The sequence below is a fragment of the Macrosteles quadrilineatus genome, unplaced genomic scaffold (genome assembly GCF_028750875.1).
Source record: "Macrosteles quadrilineatus isolate MER2022 unplaced genomic scaffold, UCM_ALF_1.0 Scaffold_8__2_contigs__length_117827958, whole genome shotgun sequence".
NCBI classification, from domain to species: Eukaryota; Metazoa; Arthropoda; class Insecta; order Hemiptera; family Cicadellidae; genus Macrosteles; species Macrosteles quadrilineatus.
In genome coordinates, this window is record NW_026542601.1 from 73,853,107 (window position 1) to 73,868,626 (window position 15,520).

Here is a 15,520-nt window from a genome sequence, read left to right on the forward strand (position 1 = left end):
AGGCTATGATTGCCCTAATATTAATATTTAGTTTATCACCAGTTAAAACCAAAAGTTTAATTTAACTAAAAATTAGCTTTTTACTATTTTTGGCAAGGATTATTCCAACAATCAATAAAGGTCAATGAAACAAGGGATAATGCATCTCTAATAATTATGACATCTCAAATCTTTTTCTCAATTTAGTATTTTGTTGTGCAATTTAACACAATTCTACTTTATTTCAAATAGCCTAACTCGAAATAGAGCAAAATTATGATTCATCTTAGTAAGCATTGACTTTTGGACACTAATGTTTGGACATTCCACCTATGTAACTCACAGAATGTGCAAGTCAAAAGTTTTATTTTTCTGCCTTAATTTTTGTTACTGAGGTAATGTAGTTGATGATACATTAAAGATACTAGCTAATAATATGTTGTCTTGTTTGGAATAAAATTTGGCATGATCCAATTTGGCATGAACACTGTTTAAGATTTATACATGAATAACAAATTCAAAACATTTTTATTTTTGGGGCTACTATACACAAGGGAATAACTAATTAGAAAATACCACTTAAAAATTTTATTAAAACAAACAAAGTATAAATTTGCAATACAACTAATGTTTGTTAAAAAAATCACACTCACATTTCGTCACAACGGTCTCTGCAGGAATACACCTTAAAATATTTTACAGTAAAAAAACTCAAGATATTAAATGTGTGCTTGAAAATAAACTAAACTCAACTAAGATGGCAAACTCATAAATTAAAACTCCTAAAACACAAACCGTTAATTGTTTCAAACAAAATATAATTATAGTATTTTACAAAATGTGGATTGGGGTGTAGAGAATAGATACAGGCATAATCAATAGATCACATTTGAAAGTATTGTACATGTTGAGAAAAAATATCTAAAGACCTGTCAGCTGCGCAAGGTGTTGTGGCATCATTCAGTTTATCAGGTCGCCTTTTTGCCAAGAGCTCGCTGCGTTTGCGCTGTCTTCTGCTTCACAAGATCGTCTTTTGCTGAAAAGATAAAAGGACAATGAATGAAATCAGCTGCAAAGAAGTTGGTGTTTTTTAAAAGAGCAATTATATCGAACAATAGAAAATTTGTTGGGGGGAAAAACATTGCATAATATGGTGCTACACAGGTGTATATAGAAACAGGTTATGCCTTTCCATATGGTGTGTCCGGATATATAAACACCTATGTGCTGAAAACTAAAGTTATCAGTCGTAAGTAAAGAAAGGTCGTAAGTGTAGTGTAGGTCATAATAAAAAAATATACCCACAGTAGATGGTTCAAAACTATTGATAGAGATTACGACAATGATCTGAAACCACTGCGAGTATCACAAATCACTGCGCCAAAACAAAATTGCTAAAAACTAAAATACCAGGAATAATTCAAACAAAAATACCAAAACTAAATGATCAGGGGTCATTCAAAATCAGTTTGCTAACTTAAATAAAATGAATAGCCAAATAAATCATTATGAGTTCTAGCTCAGCTCGTTTTGCACTACTTACACTTTATATTAGGATCAACGTTTCCAAAAGAACTTTTAAACTTTAAAGGAAAGCCAAGTGGGTGGTAGGATTTTCTTAAAAAGGATATTGTTTGACCCCTTTTAAAAAACATCCAAAAACATTTGTTGTACAGGTTGTCTACTACATTCTGGATAAAAAATTCATGGGACAGTTCCCGTACATTTAAGGACACTTTGCCGTAACCTTTGTCGGTGTCATTAGGCCTACCAAATAATTTTCCTGATTTGTCAAACTGTATTAATCTTGTTATTCACTATAGTTGTACCAGAGAGAAAAGTAAATAATAATATATAAGAGTTAAAAATTACAAAATAGAAATTTATTGAAAGTAAACAAACATAGGCCTACCTATACTTTAGGTAAAGCTTTTATATTGTAACAGAGAAACGCAATCATTGTCTCCTGCGATAGCGACAAATATCTCCCATCAGTCACGTAAACTTCATAACATAGCTTATCCGATCCAGGCCGATTAATTTGGCATGATTCGCCCTGGCACAACGTTAGGTTCTCGACTACGTTTGAAAGAAAATCTTTAATGCATATTGTTACTCAATTCTTAGTACAAAATCAAGGTATGGTAAGCGGCTATTAATAAGCAATAAGTACAGAGTAAGATTATTGTATTTTCATTTGCAAAGTTAATATCGACACATAGCAATCATTAGTTGTTTATCTTAGGCTCAATTACATTTTCTTAATATATTTTACAGCTCTTTCAAGAATCAAAATACCCAGGCCTAGACCTAATTATTTAGGAGGGCCTATATAAACTGAGTAACAAACAATGAGGTTATAATAGCAGCAAAGTCACTATCATCATTCTAGTTCATAAGATTTTGATTGCTTAAAGCATACAACTCAATAAATAAATATATGGGAAACAAAAAACATTGAAACCTGAATAGCCAACAATATAAGACAAAGATACAGAAAATGCAATGACATAATTTGAAACCAAGCAGGCCTACATAGTGATAAAACATTAATGCAAACAACAATGCTTGTGGTTTTGTCAATTGAAAGATGTCCATTAAAAAGAGGTTAACTTACAAAATAAGACTGTAGATTATTTACATGTTTAATATGAAACCATAAACAGTTTTATGGCACTAGGCACTGGCCGCGGCAAGTGAAATTTAACAGCCATTATAAAGCTATTATTTTCACGATAAAATAGGTTTGAGATCTAATAATAATTACCCTAGTAATAAAAAAAGAAGTTGTAAAGGAATAAAAGTGATACAACTTTTATGAGCTAGCTGCTGAGTCAACAGTTCTTGGAAGTACTTGACTTGACACTTGATTGTCGTGATATAATATTAATGGGTTTGAGATTGTTAATGGGATTTTTATTGCATAATTACTCTAGTAATAAATTATGAAAATGTAAACAAACATCTGATAAACCTTTTATGTGCTCCTAACCAACTAGCGATCAATAAAATTATGGCCCATTAAAAATTTAAGGACATAGTCTGGCATTTAAGGACAATTCCCGTACATTTCATGGCCAGTAAAAATTTAAGTACGATTCCCGTAGACACCCTAGTATGCTGTTTTTGACACCCCCCTATAATTCTATAAATTGTGGATAATGATGTAGTGTCAGCACTAATAACATTTACAAGTGTAGTTTTAATGTAATAAAGTTAAATGGAGATGTATGAATTTATATTTAACTTTCTTAGATGTTTACGCAAATTCCCATACACTCTTAAAACTGGTTCTTGAGATGGTTTATGGATTGGCATTTTAATTTTGGTGTGGTTAAAATTAGCATGGTGGTAAAAAAGCCTAAGATAAAATATCTTACTACGGAGCGTTTCACGGGTTCTGAGAATTTTAAGACCGCTAGAGTTGCTGAAACTGCATTTAATATAAATGGCTTAAGCCATTAAGGACGCTCTGTAACGTCAGTGATGTTGATTATACCTTTCTTTTCCTCCTCCCGTCTCTTGGCTGCCTCTGCTCGTTGCTGTTTGACGATTGCCAGCCGTGCCAGGTCCGCTCGTGCCTGCTCGGTCTTGCCTTCCGCATGCAGCTTCTGGTAGTGAGCCGTCGCTCTCTGTTTCTCAAGCTCCTCTCTACAACAACGTCCTTTTAGTTTGGATCTTATACTCACGGTACTTGCTAGTAAATAAATCTACTTGTGCACAACAATCAGTCTAAAATTAGAGACAACCTAAATATTAAGAACAAAAGACTTTTTAATTGTTATGAACGTTTTAATCAGTTTATAGCTATAATATTTTGGTAATAATTGGGTATCATATTATATTTTAGATTTTGTGATAAAAGAGTGTTAAGGTGCGTTCACAAAGAAAGCTGGTTACAAGTAACATATTTTCAGCGCTTAGCTTGAATTTCAAGCTAGGTTTTTGTTAAGTCAATGTCTTCATCAAGTGATGAAGAGTTATTTTTGCTTGAAAATGTCAAATTAAAAATGTTTCAATTAGAATAAAAGTCGGTGTTCATGTAACTATCCACGGAAGAGGTTTTTGCGGAATACCACCATCTTATTTCCTCGATTGACATTGGACAAAGTGAAGTTTACTTTTCTTTTATGAGAATGGAGTTAACCACGTTTAGTTACAACCTCAAGAAACTCTATTAGCATGTAGTTTGAGGTGTTTGTCCCAAATAGCCCCTCTTCTAAAGACTTGAGATATCAGTTTTCATTGACATCCATACTGCACAGTTGTTTTTCACTGGCTGTTTCGGTCAACAAGAGCCGGAAAACAAGTAGGTACAAAATGTTCTTGCATTTTATAACTAGGTTTTTTATAAGTTTATTCCGATAAACTTTGATTAACTTGTGTCTTGGGTTGTTGACAGTCTCAGGAATGATCAGACAAAATGTTATATTTGTAATACAGTATGAAAGTTTATTTTACACAAGAGTATTTAGGACCTGAAATATGTAGTCTACTCTTAAGATAGTTGCCTGTTTACATATTGACAGGTATACCAAATTACACTAGCAAAAAGGTTTACTAGGCCCAGGTTATTTTATTAATGCCAACTGAATGTGTTTTATTCGTTATAATTTATAACGATATTATTTTATTGCTATTTTGTCATTATGTCTACTCACCTTTCTTTCCTCGAGAGTTCTGGCTTTGTGTTTTCGTTTACAACTTCATTTAGTTTGGACAATTTCTTCGCTTTCTTCTGTACTCTGTTGGGATTCTCCACCTCTATCAGTTTTTCTACGCCCTTCCCCTTCCCCTGTAAAATGTTGAGAGTGATACACCTTAAATAGATAATGGTTGTTAAGGAACCCTTCGTAAACAGACATTAGTCAAAAGTTTTTGAAAATATTTAATGCAATCCATTTTGTAAATGCACATCAAAAAAGCCTACCTTGAAATTATCAAGATTTAAGATAAAATGTTAAATTCATGTACTATTGTAAATAGTGCTTGATACAATTGGTTCAAAAATATTTTAAGGGTTTTAAACTATAGCCTAATAATAGGTTCTAATACACGGCCACAATGTACAGGAGGTCAATATCATAAAAAATATTTGACCACATTTGAATAATTACCCGTGAAAAATTTTAAATTTATTTCACTGAATTTTGTTCCTAAATATTTCAAATCGGGGTTTATTGGTTGTAGGTTAAACAGGTAAAAACACAGTCATTGTTTCTGGCATTTTGTTGATACAGTGGCTAAGTTGTGGATAATTTATTATCAGAGCTGTTCATATCAAATTTATCTCTTACTCATTCTTTAATGTGCAAGATATCACTTGTGTTATATTTAATACACTAAAACCAGTGATTCCAATCAAATGAGAGAATGAATTAAACATTTAAAATTAAATTATTAATGAATTAAAATTACAAGCTATTAATAAATTATTACATCCAATGTTGGTTTCTTATTTTAAATCCAAATCCAACCAAATGGATGGAAAATAATCACCTCTTCCTCGCTTTCGCTTTCACTTTCAGAGGTTGTTTCACTGTCTGAACCCTTCTTCACGTTTGTAGCCGCATCTTCTTCTTCTTCGCTGGATGATTCCTCGCCTCGTTCTGCCTTCAATCACATAAAAAAATTCACAATCATTTATGCCAAATGTGGTCTGCTAAGAATCCAATTAATAATAAACAGTGTGTATATTATTTTAATTCTTTTAAGTTTAGTAAAACATATTTTTTAAAGTAAACTTTTTTTTAGAAATATGTATTTGGTAGTCTACAATGGACATCTTCCTGATTTTGCTGTTGGCAGTTCAGGTTATCATTGTATTGCATTTAAACACTTAAGTGTCTAGATATTTTTTGTTACAAATTCAGAGTAAACTTATCAAATAATTTACTTACCCTCCACTTTCTTTCTTTTTCTTCTCTTCTTCGTTGCTCCTCTAACTCTTCGGGGTTTGTAAACCTCCGGTTCCTTCCCTTGTGGTTGGTGTATTTACCTACAATTTATTAAAAATATTGTTTTAGTAAATAAATATACCCACGCCACAGTAAACCTGCAGACTAGGCGAATTTCAATTTACCTGGCTGGATTTCTGCTCAAATATTATTTTAAAATTGTCATATTTACTTCCTAATTAAATTACCTTGAATGTTTAGGTTTGCTGCTACAGGGAAGCGAGCGTTTTATTTGAAATTTTCATAGCTTAGTATGAAAAAAAAATACCCCCTCCGCAGCAAAACTGCAGACTAAATAATTTCCATTTTACCTGATTGGATTTTAAATTAAACCTAGCGTCAGTAATACTATATATCTTAAAATCCAGCGGAAGGATTTTGACTAAATTTTGTAATTAGGGACTTAGGCCTATAGCCTTCAAAACGTGATTGGCAACAGCCACTACCACAAGAAAATTTGTATTTCGCTACACAACTCATTTAACAATTTAGCACTGGCCTTATATGGGTTGCCAAGAAACTACCGGTATGTTGGCTGAACAAAATAACAAGTAAAGAGTAAACAAAAGACTTGTAACATGTTAAGTAACGGGCCATCCACAGAATACTAGAAAATTAAAATACCGAACAGTACAAAGTGATAAACATCAGCTGTAACCATTGAGCAAAGATTACACACTGAATATTAGCCTACCTGATAGTTTGGGGAAAATAGAACAAGTCAGTGCTGATTAGAGTTTTTTTGTCCGTGACGTTTAACTGCACTGGCGTCAACTCAATGGGTATTTATTGCGGTTAACATGACCATAGGAACGTGACCATGGGAACCTATACAGATCTATACAGTATATCACCAGAAACAAGGTTTTCAGCTGAAAATAATGGTGCAAAAATGTCTCTGTGCTCACAAATATAAACGGAACTACGGCCATTTGAAGTTTTGTTTACTTTTGTAAATATACTAGGCCTAACCTATTTCTTAGCCTACGATATTATTCATCACCAGTAACTTTATATCTTACTTTAATTCTAAGTGATTAAAGTAACTATTAGAGCATTAGACTCACTTTTAACCTGAAACTAACGGTGCAAAGATTCTCAGAGGTCACGGATATTAACAAAGATAGTTTGATGTTTTGATTTATCCCATTTCAATGAAAAGTATTTAAAGTATTCTATTTACATTCTTGTCTGCTTACCGCATTACTAAAAGCAAAACTGAAAAAAATGTAAATACGAAAACTGAAGAGGAGAAGAGAAGAGTTTAAAAATAAGTTAATGCAAAGGCATTCAAAGTACATGTTTTACAGACATCCAAAACACAACTGAGCACTGAATATTTCATATATCTTATCATGGGTGGAAGGAAAGTTGGGCTTTATGCGGAGTCATGTTTGAGTTTTTGAAATTGTTATTTTGTTGTGTTTAACCCACTATTTCAATAGCACAATAGCCTGTGTGTAATATAAATGATCAACATCATCTCTGTTCACTATATAACCTGTACACTTTATCTTCCTAATCTAACCTAACTTCAAAACACTAAATACAGCCACGAATCCGCATAAAGCCCAACTTGCTTTCCACACATAACTAAGCTGCCTAACACATATCGATGGTTATATGCACAAACATTGTATGTCCAATTTTTTTCACTTTTGACATTTTTATATATTTGGAAAGCTGTAGTCTTCATCTTTCAGATCACACATATTGTATGTCCATATTACAATAGGAAAAATTAATATAAATTCTCAAAATAAAAGTGTTCACTTTGGTATGATGTAATTTTATCCTGCACACTTGTAGCATGTCCAATGATTGCAGTACCAGCTGAAGAGAGAAAAACTCATTTAGAGCACAGATATAGTATCTTTGGACTTGCAATGATTGTGCATGAAAATTCAAGGCCTACTATCTCTGGTATTTGTTTTTCATCTTGTAGTATGTCCAAAAATCTGATGATCTCAAGTGCACTCTTATAGTATGTCCACATTTTATTTTACAATTAGGTTAGGTTTAGGACATACAGCATCTGTGCACAACAGAACATAACACCAAAAAAGAATCCGTGAATTGGCTGAAGGTAAATTGGTTTGGGTTTTAAAAAGCAAACCCCTTTGAAATTCTATACAAGTACGAACTTAACAAGGAAATAGAGTTTTTGACTCATGATGTACGAATGGATTCCGAGACGCCATTTGTCTGGGAACAACAACTTCTCAGTCCAAAGTACACCGAGCCTATTCTGGTTTACAGCGCCAAGAAAAAGGATTTGATGTACCTACTTAAAGCGGGTGTAATCTCAGAAGCATTCACGCATTTTGTCACTAAAATCCCTAGTTCGGAATCGGCAAGAGATATTGTACTTTACGTCATAGAGGAAGAAGAAGGAAACGAGCCTCTCACTGAAGTTACCAAAAAGAAAGAAGGAAGACGCAGTAGAAGAGATGTTATAGGGCAAGAAACCAGAAAAAGAAGTAATGTAAAGAGAGTTTAAGAAAACCAAGGAGGCTAAAAAAAAACAGAGAAAATAAAAGAAATTAAAACGTCATAAGAAAATAAAGTAATGTGTCTAAAGGACAGCACTGTTAAATGAACCCCATAAAGACTGACTCAACAAAATACAGTTTGTACTGTATAGGTACCATTTTACAAAAGGCGCTACCTTATTTTGTGCTTTGTTTAATGTTTCGTTTAGGCCTATTTGTGTTTAAGTTTCTAATAGCTGGTAGGCCAAGTAATTTTTATTTTTAAAATGTTAAAAATAAAAGTAGTCTACAATGTAAGACAATAACAGTCATGGGCGTCCGCAGAATTTGGAACAGGGGGCAACCCCAATATATAGGTCTAACGAACCTCCAGGGGTTCGGGGCCTTCCCCGGGAAAAATCTGAAAATATAGTGTTTTAAAACATATTTTTACGCTATTTTGTAATACATAAAACCAACCAAAACAAAATAGTACATTGTGCATCAAGGACGGTCACCCGAAGGAGTCGTCTTTTTTTATGCCAACATTAACAATTAACCAAACAATTATAAAGAAAAAAAATTATAGTTGGATAAAGCCTAGATAACAGCCAAGAAAGTTTATGTTTTGTTTTCTGAATATAGTACAGGCAAAATAGATTAAAATTCACCAAAAAAACAAAAAAATTAGTTCAAAGATGAAACTTTGGTTTTAACTTCGTTTTACCAATAGAAGTCAAGATCCGATGAGTCCCTAACAGTCCCGATGGGGGAACATCGTTTTTAGGGGGTGGGGAGGGGGAATTTTTATATAATTCATTATTCACGATTTGAAGTCATTTAGGAAGTCGTTTTTAAGGTTTGTACACACGGTGAATCGATAGGAACCATATTTAGGTCGATAGAACCACCTCCATAAGAGATTTAGCATATTGGTACATGTTTAGTTGTTATTTTTTCTAGGAGGGGTAGGGGGAATTTTAAATAATTTATGATTTTTGACTTATGACTTGTTGGGTGTCGTTTCCAATGGATTTCTACATGCCAAATAGAATGAACCACTATTTTATCGATATAACTACATTATTAACAGATTTGGAGTGCTATCTGACTGAAATAAAATAAATGTTTGTGCACAAAATTAATTATTTAATATTTAAACATAAAAATTAAAACTATTATCTAAACATCAAGTATTAATTGAATGAGTTTATTTTTACAATAAATTCATTTTCCCCATTATAAAAAATACAGCAAACCTACAGACCAAGCGAATTTCCATTTATCTGGCAGGATTTCTACTAAAATTTGTCCTTGAATCTGTCAGATTTATTTCCTATTTAAATAACATTATTTTAAATTAATAATTAGGTTTGCTGCTACAGGGATGTAATGGGGATTGTTTTTATTAAAATGTTGATAGCTTAGTATGAAATAAACAAAATTGCCAAGTTTGGTTTAAATATATCCACAAACAAGTTTATTTATCTACAACAGTTTATTTATTTTCCTTTAGAATAACATGAGAATTTTAAATTTACTTTTTTTTTTAATTATCCCCTTAACCGTTAGGCGTACAACAAGGCATATACTAAATTATTAAATCTTTTAAGCTCTAGAAAGTGGTTTGGAAAGAAATTGTGAAATTCTTTGTTGATGGGGTCAAAAATGGGAAAACCCAATTTTATCCCCACAAAAGTCTCCATAAATAAACCCATACTACATTGTAATACATTGACATTAAGTCTGGGTTTAAACCATGTTTTATGATTTAAAGTTCAAGTAAATATCTATTAACCTTTGCGTAGCCCCTACAAAGTTTGTATATATGTTTTATATGTTTTGTACATATGTATACTGTTTTTATATCCTTCAGCAAGTCAAAGGAATACATTCTAAGTTAAAACGAGGGTTTTAGCGAATTTCCCATATAGGGAATAAGCTATTACCGTAGGTTTCATGGTAAGACTTAGACCCGGGACCAATTTACATTTTTGTTTTGAGGTCCCCAGAAGTCAAAAACACTATCCTTTCAAATACATATACATATATGTGTCCGTTTAGCATGATAACTCGAGCACAAATTATCCGATTTTGATGTCATTTGGTACAAACGTGTAAACCTAAATTTATTCGAACGAGTTTGCGAACCAGCATGATTGGACTATGGTAACAGGGGTTTATGGGGATTTTTATGGGGAGAATATTGGGTTTTCCCATTTTGACCTCATCAACAAAGAACTTCACAATTTCTTTCCAAACCACTTTCTAGAGCTTAAAAGATTAAATATTAAATAAATATATTAAATAAATTATCTTAATTCACTTTATACAATTTACATACCTACATGAATAGTGTCAACGCATACAAAATTGGTTATACAACTTAATCTAAAAGACTTAACCATACAATTTTACAATTATTTTAGAATGTATAGCTAATTCATTTTTTATTTAGAAACTCATGTATACTATAAGGAGCCAGATTAATTTTAATTTCTTTAAAAATTGGGTTTGTTTTGATCTTTTTTTAGTAAGGCAGGCAAACTTCTTATGAATAAATTGTCGATATGCGAAGGTTTCATTTTTGAAAGTTTCAGCCGATTATGACTTTTTACAGTAAGATTTTTCCACCTTGTGTTGTATTTATTGGATACTTCAGTGTTTTTATCTTTATAAACATGCTGAATAGTTTTAAAAATATACAAACCATACACTGTAAAAATTTCATTCCATCCTTACATTGAAAAAAATTACTTTTTTTTATTAAATAAGTTTCTTTTTATTTACGTTTCATTTATTTACTTTCCTTAAAAATTAAAGTAATTTTTCACCGACTTCTTATCCTTAAGGATTCTTATCCTTTAAGGTTAAGGAGATAATTAAAAAAAATGTAAATTTAAAATTCCCATGTTATTCTAATGGAAAATAAATAAACTGTTGTTGTTCGCTTGTTTGTGTATATATTTAAATTTAAACCAAACTTGACAATTTTGTTTATTTTGTACTAAGCTATCAACATTTCAATAAAAACAACCCCTATTACCTCCCCTGTAGCATCAAACCTAATGACTCATTAAAATTAATGTTATTTAAATAGAAAATAAATAGTAATCCTGTTAGGTAAATGAAAATTTGCTTGGTCTGCAGGTATGCTGCGAGGGGGTATTTTATTATAATAGGAAAAATTAAATTTACTGTAAAAATAAACTCATTCAATTAATACTTGATGTTAAGTTAATGGTTTTATTTTTTATGTTTAAATATTAAATAATTAATTTTGTGCACAAACATTTATTTTATTTCAGATAGCACTCCAAATCTGTTAATAATGTAGTTATATCGACAAAATAGTGGTTCCATTCTATTTGGCATGTAGAAATCCATTAGAAACGACACCCAACAAGTCATAAGTCAAAAATCATAAATTATTTAAAATTCCCCCTACCCCTCCTAGAAAAAATAACAACTAAACATGTACCAATATGCTAAATCTCTTATGGAGATGGTTCTATCGACCTAAATATGGTTCCTATCGATTCACCGTGTATACAAACCTTAAAAACGGCTTCCTAAATTACTTCAAATCGTAAATAATGAATTATATAAAAATTCCCCCTCCCCACCCCCTAAAAACCATGTTCCCCCATCGGGACTGTTAGGGACTCATCGGATCTTGACTTCTATTGGTAAAACGAAGTTAAAACCAAAGTTTCATCCCTGAACTATTTTTTTCATTTTTATTTAGTATTTTTCCTGTACTAATAGTTTTGTTAAAGTATGAAAGTATACCAAGTATAAAAGATTTTTACATCTATCTGTGAGTCAACTACTTATTTGATTTAAACATCAATTTAAAACATTTTTTAGACATGACCATTTTGAACATACTTTTATAAATTCCTTAAAACCTAAGTGATCACAGAACATTATGTGTATTAAATTTATTTCTAATTTTTTTAGCCAGGGGGCGCCCATGATAACAGTTGTTTAAATTTTTCATTCCTTACTAAAAACATCTAGGGCAGTTTTTGTATTGCACACTCGTAGCATGTCCATAAATCTGCGCGTTCAGAAGTGCACACATATAGTATGTCCAACATGGTTTGATTTACAAATTATTTGTAAAAATGTGGCTTGAATAAAGATAAAACTATTTATGTAGATGCATTTTTAATAAATGGGGCCAATAAAATTTATTTATTTCAAACATTTAACAGTTTCAGTTTAAGTTTCCCCCATAATACAAACTTTGTTTTTGCGGTTTCCGAAAGTTTACCAAAATGGACATACAACTATTGTGCTTATAACCATCGATATATTCCTTTTCTGTCATAAAAAGTAATCTTTATGTTTTACAGCAAGTTTGGTTAGGTTATGTTGGCTTAGAAACAATTTCATTTTATGATTAATTTTATATTATCTTAGTTGGTCTTTTGAAAGAGGTAGCTTATAAAAGTATTCTAAAGGTACATGGTAAAAACTTAAGCCAAACTAAGCTTGGCATAGATTACTGGAACTGGAACTGGATGAGTGGATGGATATCCAAATCTCTCTTGGCCACCTTCAGTAACATTCAGTTCAGTTGTCTAGATGGCAGTTTTGTTGTTTTTTGTTTCCCAAACTATTGATATTTTAAAATTAGCGTACAAGTTACTTACTTTTAACGGCCGTAGTTCCATTACCTACCTAATATTTGTGAGCGTATAGAGAAATTTTCACACCTTTTTTCAGCTAAAAATCTAGTTTCTGGTTATATATATAGGCTACTTAGGTTCCAATAGTCACGTTAATCGCAATAATTACCACTCAATGTTTTACTCTTAAGGGTTGATTTTACAACCTGTGTTTTATAGTTCACTTAATTTGGTTGTAGGCCTATTCATAACAAATTAAAATTCTATTAAAACGTAAATAATAAAAGCCAAAATGACTTGTAAAAATAGTAGGTTCCATTAAAATTGCTCTTACAATTGAAATAAACTATGTTAAGAGATGTTTCAGGCCCCTCGGTACTATAGTCTGTCTAGAAAATAATTGTGCGGTTAGAATTCAACATATGATTTCCCTATCATAGGAAATCTCCCACTCATTTACCCTTTTCTAAACTGAAATCCCCAAACAATCATCTGTTTTATATTGCAGACATTGTTTTTAGGAAGTGTTTGTTTATTATGATTGAACTAAGTTACCACAGAATAAAACTAGATGATTTATTTTAATTCTAGTTTGGATTGAAATATCTTGGCACCTTTGGCCATTTCTAATTACCGGTAACACTAATCAAGTAAACTCAGACAACTGCATAATATTAAATTGCACAAAATACCAACAGAATAATCACAATGTTAGGCCTATTTAAACCACTAAATGTAATCAAATTGACACCTGTTGCAAAATTATGAACAGTAAGAACCAGCTGTAGGCTAATATGCGGTGGTGGAAGGGGCCAGGGTGAATGCAAGGGAAAACAAAATTGTCCTTCAACCGCACATTAAATTCAAACAGAGTATATCCCAGGATAAACTGGCTGCACTTCAGTATCTGTCCTACACTCATTCGAATTAAATATCAATATAGATTATTCTATATAGGCTATTATATCGATTATTTCATTTGGTTAGTTTTAGGTTAGGGTAACCTAACTAACCAAACTTAATTGAATGAAATAATCAATATATATATATCGATCGGATACAGTTTCTTAGCTGGGCTACGCTAATATTGATTAACACTATCGATACAATTAGTAAACCTTCATTCGATTTTTTCATTGTTAGCAAGTTTGGTAAATGTTATGAAAGTTTCATTTTAAATAATTGATTACCGGTAGGTATAATTAAAATATTGATTACTAAACAATATTTTCAATAGATAGCTTCAATCGATAGTCGCGTAAGCCCAGTTAAGAAACTGTACCCAAAGAGGGGCCTAGGCTAAGGACTACAAGTTTAGTTTACTTCTCTTCTAGCCTAGCCTTAGGCCTATCTTCTATTTTTTCCATCCACCAATCGATATAAATAGGCTAACCACCAAATTACTTGTTTAGACAAATCAGCAGGCAGCTTTGTTCCACAAATTTTGCTTAAATCCCGATTGCCTTGCCAACTCGTGACATTGATTCTGCTTATATTAACTTAACCTATAAAAAGTGGGCTAGATCTAGATGGGACCAAACTTGTTTAGAAATCTCTAACCTAAATTTCATATTGCTTTGATTTAAATTTCTGAAGTAAATTTTAAGGCGTTAACGAAAAAGAAATAATAAGAAAATACATAATATAATAACTCACCTCTAGGCATGATGAAACTTTAAAAATTTATCAATTTCCACAGCACAGACAACTTTATTAGATACACGAAAATGGTGTTGGTCAGTGTTGCCACCTCGTTGTTGCGATTTTACCCTAAAGGCGGGCTAAAATTACCCTAAATTACCCTAAATCTACTTTGAGTTACCCTAAAAATTACCCTAAATGTTAATATTTGCGTTTAATGCTATAAAACATTGTTAAAATAATATAAATCTTACATAAGGTGGTTAATTAAACTAAATAAGGCTCCAATATCAATCAATATACGTAAAATTATACTAGATTCTAAAAAAACCCCCGAAAAAGAAGAACAAAATGTCGACATTCAGCTCTATCGTATATATAGTCGGAGAAATATAGGATATGACCTTAAAAAAATTGCAAGAAAACGTTTTATGGTTTTATTTTGTAGAGATGGGTTTGCAGAATGACATACTGAAAGTTGCCAAAAATCGGTGCACAAGAAAACCACTAAAATCAAAATTTAAAATGACGGCTTTTCCCAACATTGGACAAACTAAAAAAACATATTTCACATGCATTTGTTATGCACATTATTCGAGATATTGACTTGGGACCACCGCCTGTATTTATTGGGCGGTTAGTACTTCATTTTTATAGGGAACATGTTTTTGGCCGCCATCTTGGATCCACCATATTGTACATAGATATTTTTTTTTCAATGTAATGATAGTGTTGTGACACATCATTACCAACTACATTTTTACACTGATTTCAATGCCGAAATCCGTTTTTAAATATCTTTATTCATTTAGAAGAAATATTCAAACGAAAACTC

The 15,520-nt window shown here is 31.8% G+C and overlaps 1 protein-coding gene across 1 annotated transcript; it reads right to left on the reverse strand.

The window, feature by feature from the left end:
- Window positions 1-552: 552 nt before the first annotated feature.
- Window positions 553-14,778, reverse strand: LOC129000938 (28 kDa heat- and acid-stable phosphoprotein-like). The gene is made up of 6 exons (XM_054428030.1): window positions 14,701-14,778; window positions 5,880-5,977; window positions 5,479-5,592; window positions 4,641-4,774; window positions 3,479-3,630; window positions 553-1,015 (listed from the first exon to the last, which is right to left on the reverse strand). Exons 1-6 carry the CDS (start codon window positions 14,708-14,710, stop codon window positions 948-950), a joined length of 576 nt encoding a protein of 191 aa, XP_054284005.1. The 5' UTR covers window positions 14,711-14,778; the 3' UTR covers window positions 553-947.
- Window positions 14,779-15,520: the final 742 nt, after the last annotated feature.

Coding starts and splice junctions, on each gene's coding strand:
- LOC129000938 (XM_054428030.1), bottom strand. Junction 5,593..5,879: donor AAAAAGAAAGAAAGTGGAGG/GTAAGTAAATTA, acceptor ATGTGATTGAAG/GCAGAACGAGGCGAGGAATC. Junction 1,016..3,478: donor ACGGGAGGAGGAAAAGAAAG/GTATAATCAACA, acceptor TTATCTTTTCAG/CAAAAGACGATCTTGTGAAG.